The sequence below is a fragment of the Podarcis gaigeae genome, assembly GCF_964106915.1.
Source record: "Podarcis gaigeae genome assembly, chromosome: 3".
Taxonomy (NCBI): Eukaryota; Metazoa; Chordata; class Lepidosauria; order Squamata; family Lacertidae; genus Podarcis; species Podarcis gaigeae.
Window position 1 is genome coordinate 13,091,203 of NC_139680.1, and position 12,159 is coordinate 13,103,361.

General features: G+C 43.2%; 1 protein-coding gene across 3 annotated transcripts in view; it reads left to right on the plus strand.

The window, feature by feature from the left end:
- PLCB1 (phospholipase C beta 1) overlaps positions 1-12,159 on the plus strand; it is a 460,081-nt gene that overhangs the window by 267,216 nt on the left and 180,706 nt on the right. For all 3 annotated transcript variants that reach the window (XM_083730042.1, XM_083730041.1, XM_083730043.1), the window contains one exon: positions 3,311-3,451. In XM_083730042.1, the coding sequence (XP_083586168.1) occupies positions 3,311-3,451 (141 nt within the window). The remainder of the gene's footprint in view (positions 1-3,310; positions 3,452-12,159) is intronic.

The window sequence follows — 12,159 nt, forward strand, 5'->3', positions numbered from 1 at the left end:
GATTAATCTGCTTCTGGCACAACGGAACCCTGTGATGGAAAGGAGAGAGCACGGAAATGCTATTTACCTTCCCACTTCAGCAGTACCTATTTATCTACTTGCACTGGTGTCTTTTTAAACTGCTAGGTTGGCAAGAGCTGGGACAGAGCAATGGGAGCTCACGCCATCACAGGGGTTTGAGCTGCCGACCTGATCAGCAAGCTCAAGAGGCTCAGTGGTTTAGACAACAGTGCCCCCCCCATCCTGTGGGAGGACTTCCACATGCACAATGGGGCTTTCTCTCCTTCCCACCCTCACAATTGGCTCAGAGTAGGGTGGGGTGTCAGGAGAACCCCTGGAACAATGGGTGTGTGTTTAAAGGCGGGGGATCATCTCATTCAGCAAACCAAAATGCTTGCACTGATGGAATGATCAGAAGAGTGCGATATTGAATTCATCCCATTATTTTCTCTTGGATTTGTTTGTGATTTCTGATTTGGAAGGCATTAAAACAAGCAGTGGCCAAGTGAGTCTTGGATCGTAAGATGCAAGCAAGCAAACAAACAAAAACCTAAAGCAATGGAGAGGAAAATAAAGGAAGTTGGAGTTTTCAGAAGTATGTGCTTATTCTTCTCTTCTCACCCTCTTTTTGTGAAGCCAGTTCTGAGGGTTAATAGCAGGTTAATAGAAAAGGGTAGCGCACTGCATTTGAGAGAACTCTTCGCCTGGCCTGCTGACAACAAATGCATGTAAAAATAAATTATTGCTTGAGCTTTTAATAAACTATACTATTTGTTTTCTGTTCTGTTCTGTAGAAACAAGGCAATTTAGTTAGAACAAGACTGACTTGGCCACCAGTCAAGACATTACAGGGCTTCAGAAAGTCATGTGGGATGTGTAAGAGAAGTTCATTGTTGCTATGAAACCAGATTTGTAAACCATGATTAGGCTCTTGGGGTCCCCTGAGAATTGTGGCTCTCAATAATAATAATAATAATAATAATAATAATAATAATAATAATAAAATTATTTATACCCCGCCCTCCCTGGCCAGATCCAGGCTCAGGGCAGCTAACACCAGTAAAATTACAGTAAAAACATAATAGGGGAGAAAAACAATTTAAAATACAGGTTAAAATACAATTTTAAATGCAGCCTCATTTTAAAAGTGAGCCCATAGATCAAAACCATAAGGGGAGGGAAACATAAGGGTCAGACTGAGTCCAAACCAAAGGCCAGTCAGTGAAAGAGTCAGTGAAGGAACAGTATTGTCCTTCCATTGCTGGATACAGGTTGCTTAATATGAACTTACGAACCAGGTGGACTGAAGATCTACGTAAGGGGGGAAAGTTAGGATTCCGTACTACTATAGCTACATTTGTGAGTTGAGGCCCCACCCCTACTTGGAGATAAAATAAGACACATGGACACAAGTATTTAGGTTAATGGGCTAAAAAAGGCCACAAATTTATTGGTTACAGATTGTGAGTGGTATTGGCTGAGGCATTGGATCGAACAGAGGTATACATGACTCCTGCCCTCTCTTCCGGGAGTCACGCAAGGGTTAACAACCTGTAGGGGGAGCTTGTTGATGCAAATCAACTGGAAGCTTTCCCCTAGAGTCACTGGGGTCGTGCCATGGCCCTAGCCACCACCCGGGCATCGGACAGGAACCACGACTGCTGGATTCCTTTAATGGAATACCCTTCAAGGGGAGGGGTAGGTGATAGCCACAACCTCCCCTCCAACACACAACACATTTTCCAATGCATAACTGCCAAACCTTACAAAGTTGTGATGATTTGCTATGAGGTAGGGGTGAGCTCCCATTGCTCAGTCCCTGCTCCTGCCAACCTAGCAGTTCGAAAGCACATCAAAGTGCAAGTAGATAAATAGGTACCACTCTGACGGGAAGGTAAACGGCGTTTCTGTGGCTTAGTCATGCTGGCCACATGAGCTGGAAGCTGTACGCTGGCTCCCTCGGCCAATAAAGTGAGATGAGCGCCACAACCCAAGAGTCGGCCACGACTGGACCTAATGGTCAGGGGTCCCTTTACCTTTACCTAGGCAAAAAAACCAAGTGGCTGGTGCCAATCTGCCAAGTGGAAAACATTCCCACCAGGCCCCTTGGACAACCAAGGCGACCAATCAAAGTCCATAGCAAGGTCAGGAGCAAAACTTAGAGGGAGGGAGGGTGATCTAAGGAACAAGAAGGAGGAGCTAGTGAGCCCGTGGCCATTTTAAATGGCAAAACCACGCCTCCCTCAGCCAGATTGGCCGGCTGGGGGGGGGCGTGATGTGGGCACATGCTCAATGGCGCAGTGGTCTTGGTTACGCGCCCCCCCCCGTGAGCGCGGGAAGCTGTTCTCACTCACAACACCTCCCCTCTGTTAAGAGGAGAGGCCTTGTGGAATTCAATGCTGCTTTGACTCTTCCCACACACATTGATTCTTAGCACATTTCAAACAGCAATACTACGTTTATTTTTATGTACCGTATTTTTCGCTCTATAAGATGCACCAGACCACAAGACGCACCTAGATTCTGGAGGAGGAAAACAAGAAAAAAAATATTCTGAATCTCAGAAGCCAGAACAAGAGGGATTGCTGCACAGTGAAAGCAGCAATCTCTCTTGCTGTTCTGGCTTCTGTGATAGCTGTGCAGCCTGCATTCGCTCCATAAGACGCACACACATTTCCCTTTACTTTTTAGGAGGGAAAAAGTGAGTCTTATAGAGCAAATAATACGGTAATCTATTTATGCTGTTATCACTATTTTATTTTATTTTTTTTAAAAACTCTGAAGAACAATTCATTGGTGATTGAGTTACATGTGAAAGGATATAAGAATTAAGTGGTTGTTGAAAGTTAGCCAAGAATGCCCACCCAGAGCACTCCATTCTCTGTTGGCAATCCCCCCCCCCCCCGTGAGGATCTTCTTTAAGTAATGGTTGTCCCAGGGTGTTGAATGTGTAGAAAAAATTATTGTAATGTTGCACGTAAACCATTTCAGCATTAAAGTAACCATTACTGGCTTCTTATTTTACATGATGCCCATTCTGGGCCTCTTTCTAATCAGTGTAATCGTAAATGCCGCAAACCATGCAAGTTATTTAGAACATGGTAGAGGAAATAGTCCCCAATCATTATCCAGCTCGTGGGATGGATTTAAATAGATAAGAGAGGATATATTAATTGCATTTTATCCCTGTAGGTGCCCACGTGTGTTCTATCCTTAGCAGCAAAATTGGAGTATTGAACTATTGTTTCTTTTTTATCATTATCAAAGTACAGGCAGACACTTTAATGACTTTCAATGCACTTACTTACAGGATCCAAAACTACGTGAACATCTGGATGCAGGAAACATTGGAGGACGACTGGAAGGCCGAATGCTCACAATCGTGTATGGCCCTGACCTGGTCAATATTTCATACTTGAACTTAGTAGCAGCTCAGGATGAAATCGCAAAGGTATGACCATGCAAATGATGCAATGTCATAACTGGGAAAGGGAAATGGGGCTGTTAGTAGGAAATATATAGGAACATGTATAAGATGGATCAATATTATTTCAGAGAAACAGTGTCATGTACAATACTCTTCCTGCTGGCATTGGCAGTTCCCTTTCTGAACATGTTGTATGAAGCATTTTCTTGTCCCCCAAGCATTTTCTTGTTCTCCAAACATTTTTAGACGATTCATAAAGCATCTAATACAGTGGTATCTTGGTTTTTGAACGTAATCCATTCCGGACAACCGTTTGACTTCCGAAACGTTAGAAAACCGAGGCACAAAGGGCTGGCTGCAAGTTCAATTGAGAAAATGGAAAAAAAACACGCAGTGGAAGCCGTTCAACTTCTGTGGCGCATTCGAAAACGGAAGCATTTACTTCCGGGTTTTTGGCATTAGGAAACTGAAATGTTTGGCTTCCAAGACGCTCGAAAACCGAGGTACCACTGTAAATCTTAGTTCGCCATCCATTTTATTATGGGCAAGTTGTAATTCTGAGGAAGTGTCTTAAGGCAAGCTGTCAAGTATGTTTTGGAAATAAGAAATGGCCATGCTGTTTTAAACCTGTATAAGATAACTTGAACATTTGGTCTTGATCTAGAACTACAAACAAAGGCATTAGGATGGATCTTGTGCCCAGGGGTATTGCTACGACCTTAAAATAAATGGATCAGAATGCCCCACCTGTTTCCTGAACCCTGCCACTACATGCACTGTATTCAAAGAGAGTTAGTTGTATTTAACTTGTGTTGAAACCTTTAACCGAAGGTGGACTATCTGGTCTCACAGATGTTAATAGGACTTGGGGGCTTTTTAGGTTAGGGGACAAAGGTGAGTTGGGGGGGGGCATGATAGAGATGGATAAAATAATGCACGGTGTGACAATGAAGAGGTTTACCTGCCACTCTCATAGCACTAAAACCTGGGCTCAGCCATTGAAGCTGCATGGTGGGTAAGACCAGGAAGCACATTTCCACGCACAGCACATTTTTATAGAAATAAATTGTATTTAATACATGCAAAATGATGAACAAATAGATTAGTTCAGGAGTTGTGGTGTGGTTCTACCACCAAACAAACTTAATTCATACTTAGTTCACCTAGTAGTTATGGGAACTACTTTCAACTGTAGTTCAGAGATTTTGGAACTAGTTCAGTGAGCTTTATTCCAAGCACTGCCTGATATTGAGAAATCTAAGGCACCTTGAATTCTGACAGATAATTCTGTGAAATTGTGGACAATGTGGTAGTTAACCCCCTTAGAATGGCTAAAAATTATAATACCAACAAATATAACTGTCAGAAATGTGGCGACGTTAGAGTGGATTTCAATCACTGTGGGTGGAATTGCCCTGAAGCAACAGCAGTATATCTATCCATCTATCGGCAAGAAATCATATCTTATAAGAATCTTTTTGAAATACTTTGTTCAGCTAGACCCAAAAATATTTCTCTTAACATATCTGAAAGGCAGGGAGAAACTGTTATATAATATAATTCTAGAAGCAAGAAGCTTATATGCAAAATAACAAAGCAAAGTATAAACTAAACTTTTTTAAAAATAAAATAAAATAATTGTGAATATAATTCAAACCTTTCCCCATACTAATTCTAATGATAAGTGGAATTAAAACAGTATATTTATACAGTGGTACCTTGATTTTCAGGGACGCGGGTGGCGCTGTGGGTTAAAAAACAGAGCCTAGGACTTGCCAATCAGAAGGTTGGTGGTTTGAATCCCCGCAACGGGGTGAGCTCCTGTTGCTTGGTCCCTGCTCCTGCCAACCTAGCAGTTTGAAAGCACGTCAAAGTGCAAGTAGATAAATAGGTACCACTCCAGCGGGAAGGCAAACGGCGTTTCCGTGTGCTGCTCTGGTTCGCCAAAAACAGCTTAGACATGCTTGCCACATGACCCGGAAGCTGTACGCCGGCTCCCTCGGCCAGTAAAGCGAGATGAGCGCCGCAACCCCACAGTCGGCCACAACTAGACCTAATGGTCAGGGGTCCCTTTACCTTTACCATTAGGGTTGCCATAGTTTTCGAGTTTCTTGGAAGCCGAATGTTTCAGAACCCGAACACCAAAAACCCGGAAGTAATTGCTTCCGTTTTCGAACGTGCCTCGGAAGTCGAACTGCTTCCGCTGCGGTTTTTTCTCCATTGACTTTGCCAACCATCCTTTCCGCCTCGGTTGTCGAATGTTTCAGAAGTCAAATGGTCTTCCAGAACGGATTATGTTTGACAACCAAAGTACCACTGTATAAGCTTTCATTTCTATTTCTTTTTCTTCTCTCTTTTTTATTATGGTCGTTATTGTTTATTTATTAAATTTGTATGCTGCCCTTCATCCATAGATCTCAAGATAGGTAAAGGTAAAGGGACCCCTGACCATTAGGTCCAGTCGTGGCCGACTCTGGGGTTGCGGCGCTCATCTCGCTTTATTGGCCGAGGGAGCCGGCGTACAGCTTCCGGGTCATGTGGCCAGCATGACTAAGCTGCTTCTGGCAAACCAGAGCAGCGCATGGAAACGTCGTTTACCTTCCCCCCGGAGTGGTACCTATTTATCTACTTGCACTTTGATGTGCTTTCGAACTGCTAGGTTGGCAGAAGCAGGGACCGAGCAACGGGAGCTCACCCCATCGTGGGGATTCGAACAGCCGACCTTGTGATCAGCAAGTCCTAGGCTCTGTGGTTTAACCCACAGCGCCACCCGCATTCCTTCTAGATCTCAATATGGTTCACAGCATAAAAATACAGAAACACAAAATACATAATTGTTTTAATTGGCTCATCTCAATTTTTATGTGTTCAGTAAATGACTGCTTAAACTGCTCAGTTATTTATTGTTTGCTGTTATTGTGTTTTTTGCTGATAGTCTTTACTTTGGCCTTTGGCCTTGTATAAATAAATGTATATATATTCACATGCTTCACCCAAGACATTAGGGCACTCTTAGTTTCCCTCAACACCTCCTTTGCTTTAGCAGCCTCATCTAATTAATTGGGAGGTGGGGAAAGCACTATTTAATAATACTGTATAATAGTAAAAAAGGACATCCCTTGCTATTGACTAACTCATTCTTATGCATTCAGCTCCATCATATTTTCAGGCATAGTTACATGAATTTAGGTGAATAAATAGGGCCCCCCAAAGCGGTTGTGTACAGGGCTGCAGGGACATAAATCTGCCACCGTGAGACTGTTCTCTGACGCAGTGTGGGAGGAGGAGGTAAATATGGAAGGATTTTGCCTGCTTCGCTGTTGCTGCACTTTCTGAGTGATTTCTAGCTGTAGATAAAGAAACAGATGTAAAATCAGCTGTGTAACAAATTGAGGTATTTCTCTCCCACAGTGAGCAAGAAGCTTGCCCTCTGTGCATGTTTTACAATGGTGGTTATCTCCTCCTCCCAGCCTTCCCCTTGGAAACTTATATGCGTGAGGATTCATAAGTGAATTTTGTTTCTTTGCTGTTAGCTAGGTGCCCTGCAATTGGCCCATTCGCTTTGCTAAAAGCTTCTACTCATAAATCAGGCATTTTTGTAAAGCGATGATATCCCTGATGGTAATTGTTTATTGCAGGCTCTTGTTGATTTTAAGCTGTTTGTAGTGAGCAACTACAGGTTATTTGCAGCATGGCAAATAATGAGGTTTGCACAGACAGAACTGTTTGAAAAGCACTTTGAGGAAAAACTTCAAACCATTATTTCCTTGCGGTTTGCTTCTGGAGTTCAGGCTGTTAATAATTTACTTCAGAGCACAATCCATTCCCGAGCCTTTCACTGGTCATTTTATTGAGAGTTCTCTGCTCACTTTCTAGGCTTAAGTTAAAATTAATGAGTTGGTGAGCCTTGAAGCTATGGCCTTTTATTGCACAGCACAAAAAGTTAGAGAATTAAGATAATGCACTTTTGCTTCTTAGAAAGGAATTTTAACAGAACATTTAGGCGGATGGAGGGTTTTGTCATTTGTAAAAGTCACCTATCTGCCATTTCAAGATTGGCCTAGGATTGCATTATCCTAACTTGGTAATTAGAAAATAACAGGTAGGACTTGCTGCAACAAAATATTGCCGTTGTGTGTCGAGGTCCCCAGGGCCACCCCAATAACTCACACATCACACAGAATTTTTGTTTAAGATTTTTGGCATAATTTTGGCCAAACAGCTTTATTAAATACAAATATGTGAGTGGTTGCTTAGGCATTGGTTGCGACTATCTGCCCCCACCATGGGGGACAGACTGACATTCCGCACGATGCGAAAGTCAGAATAGGGGAATACACTTGGGGGTAACGCGGAGCAGGGAACCTGCCCTCACCCCAAATGCAACCAGGAGCTCATTGCTATGGCCCGAGCCCCCTTGACAGAGTGGACAAGCAATAGTTAGCCCCCAATTCCTTTAACGGAATCCCTTGCAGCAGCAGCATTAGAGGGGCAGGCACTCAACCTACCAAGGGCAGGCACTCAGCCACTTCCCCTCAACCAACCAAACCATAAACCAATGCCTAACTGCAACCTTACAAGTTGTAATAATTTGCAACGCAGTAAGCAAAAACCAAATGGCCCCAGCCAATCAGCCAGATGGACAAAATTCCTACCAGGCCCCTGCCCCAAGAGCAGGCAAACCCATGACAGGGATAGCAAGGTCAAAGCGAACAACCCTAATTCTAGGGAGGGAGAGGATGGGCAATCCGATGCACAGGCGAAAAGAGGAAGCCCTAGCCTTGTGCAAGGAGTTTTAGCATTTCTGGCTGTCAATCAACAAATGGCAACATTAACTTCTTCCCAACAACAAGGGAAGCCCCAATCGCATCAGTGGCCAACGAACAATTAGCCCGCCCCCAACTTTGGAGTGTCCTGGCAGCCCCCACCGCAACATGTGCTCTCCATGAAGGAGAACACGCTTTGTATCCCTAGTGTGGTTTAATTATCTGAGCCAGTGGATAAAGAGGTTGAGTTGGTGCAAAGGCCGAGATGGACTGAACAGACCTTAAAAATAACAGATGTGCCCAACAGTGTGATACGTTTGACTCAAGAATAAAAATTTGGAACTGAAACTATTTCAGTGCTAATTTTTTATTAGAACCCCTCTGGAACACAGTGGCCTGAAACACCAACTTCTGAACTAACTGAAACAGCCAAATTCACAAGTTATGTTGGACGATAAATCAGGTCTTTAATAAATAATATTACAGGGAAAGTGTCCAAAACACCAATTTCTGAGTTTGTCAAACCAACCAATTTCACAAGTCAAACTGGACTAGATGGGATTGATAATAGTAAGCAAAAAGCATCCACAGAAACACATTGCAATTTCTGTTCTGGACTACTAACAGTACTCTCAAAAAACTGCCCTGTGCACCAATCTCCAAATTAGCAAAACCAACCAAATTCACAAGAAACTCAAAAACTAGCAGGGATTGGTTTGGCGAGCCACAAGAGGTCCACAGAAACCACACCTCAATGCTGTTGTTCTGAGCCATAAACAGATTTTCCAGGGTGGGGGGAACCACAGCCTTCGAACAGAGATGGATTTGTTGTTGTTGTTGTTGTTGTTTAGTCGTTTAGTCGTGTCCAACTCTTCGTGACTTCATGGACCAGAGCACAACAGGCACTCCTGTCTTCCACTGCCTCCCTCAGTTTGGTGAAACTCATGCTGGTAGCTTCAAGAACACTGCCATCTCATCCTCTGTCGTCCCCTTCTCCTTGTGCCCTCATTCTTTCCCAACATCAGGGTCTTTTCCAGGGAGTATTATTTTCTCATGAGGTGGCCAAAGTACTGGAGCCTCAGCTTCAGGATCTGTCCTTCCAGTGAGCACTCAGGGCTGATTTCCTTCAGAATGGATAGGTTTGATCTTCTTGCAGTCCATGGGACTCTCAAGAGTCTCCTCCAGCACCATAATTCAAAAGCATCAATTCTTTGGCGATCAGCCTTCTTTATGGTCCAGCTCTCACTTCCATACATCACTACTGGGAAAACCATAGCTTTAACTATACGGACCCTTCCCGCTGGGGCATCGACAGAAGGCTTCTCTGGCTAATAATCAAACTCCATGAGAACTCAGCGGCTAGAGTGAGATTCACCCCGGAGGGTGATCTCACCAACTCAATTCCCATTAACAGAGGTGTCCGACAGGGTTGTATATTGGCTCCACTCCTGTTCAATTTGTTCATAAGTGACATGAGGACTCCCCTAATAGAGGCCCAAGAAAGGATTCACGCACCCCGCCTAGCACTTTATCGCTGCCTCTTGTTACTATATGCGGATGACGCAGTCATTCTTTCTTTTTCTAGAGTAGGTCTCAGGAGGGCCTTAAAATTTTTTGGATCATACTGTAACGCAAATTCCCTTACAATTAATTATGGAAAATCTAAGATCCTGATATTCTCAAAGAGCCGGAAACTCCATAATTGGAGAATTGATGGGAGAGCCATCGAACAAGTCTATAGATTCCAATATTTGGGAGTTTGGTTACAACATAACCTCAGATGGAAGGCCCATGTAGCCTATGTTACAAATAGAGCCAAAGCTATCTCCTTGCGATTCTTCTTCACCGATGGGGCCCTTCATATCCCATCGGCGTTGAAAGTCTTCAAGGCCAAGGTGATCCCGACAATTGCTTATGCCATCTCAATTTGGGGGACTTTTGCCAACCTATCTCACCTGGAGGTCATTCAAAATCAGTTTTTAAGAGGGATATTGAAACTGCCCAACTGTGTAAGTAATACAGCGTTACACATGGAACTTAACATTGTATCCCTGGAAAATGCTCTGTAGAAACACGTACTTTGTCACTGGCTATCTCTATGGCACAATCTCCCAAACCTGTACTTGATACAGTGTATGTGGAGAGATGATTTCCAGATCCCATGGGTAAAAAATTTACAGCTGAAAATTACGGCAATGGGAATCTCCCCATCCAAATTACTAGAGCAGGACATAGTCCCAGCTAAAAGAACAGTAATCTGTAAGCTAGAGGAGATGGACTTGCAGCAGAAAATGGTTTTGGGCAATGGTACCTGCTCACCTCTAAATCTTGGTTTATTACCCCTCTTAAGGCTCCCAAACTATTTGAATTCCTTAACTTCCTCAGCTCATAGATATGCCTTTGCAAATGCAAGATTCAACACCTTTCCATCGAATGTGCTGAGAAATAGATTCTCCAATGGACGGATATCGCTCTTATGTGATTGTAATTGTGGGGCACCGGAATCGTTGCATCACATAATTTTTGACTGTGCTTTTCATTTACCGGCCAGGAGCAAGTTTCTTGCTCAATATCTTAAGGGAATTGCCGATGATATGATTGAAGCCAAACTGAGATATCTACTAATTGATGATGACCCCCTAAGATCACTCATGGTTGCCAGATTCTTGATCAGTGTCCTATCCCAAAAGAAGAGAAACGGTCTCCTGTGTGGCTCGGATAACCCCTTTAAACCATGATCTATGTTTTAGGTGACATCACCATTGTTTTAATCCATGATCTATGTTTTAGGTGACATCACCATTGTTTTAAACCATGATCTATGTTTTAGGCGATATCACCATTGATATCCTTGATTAATTTATGAGCAGAGGGCGATGTATAGGTTACAAATTTATTGTAATGTATGATGGTGGTCTTTGTCCTTGCTTTGCTTCGGCTCTTGTTTGTCTTTTGTAAGTTTTGGCGATTTTAAATTTGGAGGTTTATGTATAATATGTTGGTATGGGAAACTGTCGTGTAACGGGCCAATGGCCGTAATAAAGATCAATCCAATATACGGACCCTTGTCAGCAAGGTGATGTCTCTGCTTTTTAAGAGATGGATTTAGGAGAGTGCAACTAGTGGAACGTGTGTTGTGGCCTGTTGGTGTAATGGTGGTGACACTTGCCCTTCTTTTGATAGAATTTGCTTTGTTGGGAGCGGGGACAAAATGGGGGGGTTGAGGAGGGTCAGCTGGAGGGAAGTGAGAAATGTCCCCCCCCCTCTGAGTAACGTTGGAGGGTATGCCAGGTGTCACCTCCCAACATAAAACTTTGTGATACTCTGCCCAACCTATGCAAGGCTTGAAAGACGCAAAGACTTTCTTCCCCCTGCTTTGATGGAGATCAGCAACAGACAATTTTCTGTGCTTCCTTCAATCCTGAATAGAAGGGCTGTGATGATAAATGGCAGCTTCATGGACAATGGGCAGAATGAGCCTGTGTTGAACCCTCATGTTGCCAGTGTTCCATAACTATTATGTGAACAGCACAAATTCACAATCTTTTCCCTTCCTGTTTCGAGAGGGTTTTGCCTGTTTGGGGGAGTTAGCTGCTGGGGTTTTTTTTGTTTGTTTTTACTTGTTTATTTGCTTGTGGGTGGTCTTGTTTTGGCTCCAATCTGATCAGCACTGACCACCCAAGTACGGCATTAGATATAGTGATTGGGACTGTTATAAAACTACAAACTTGGGAGAACGTAAGCTTACATCGGACAAGAAATTTTGTCCCCATCCTCACCAAAAGCACCGATCTTGTTCTATGCTCATTTTGTGCATATTTCTCCATGTCTAGTGGAAACCTCTCTTCTCTTCTCATCATCTCCTACTGTGGTGTTTTCAAACAATTCAGTTTTGCAAATCTTCTGTGCTTTGCCTTTAAAAAATGCTGTTTTCTCTTTTGTAGCTGTTTTCATGGTCCTTTAATT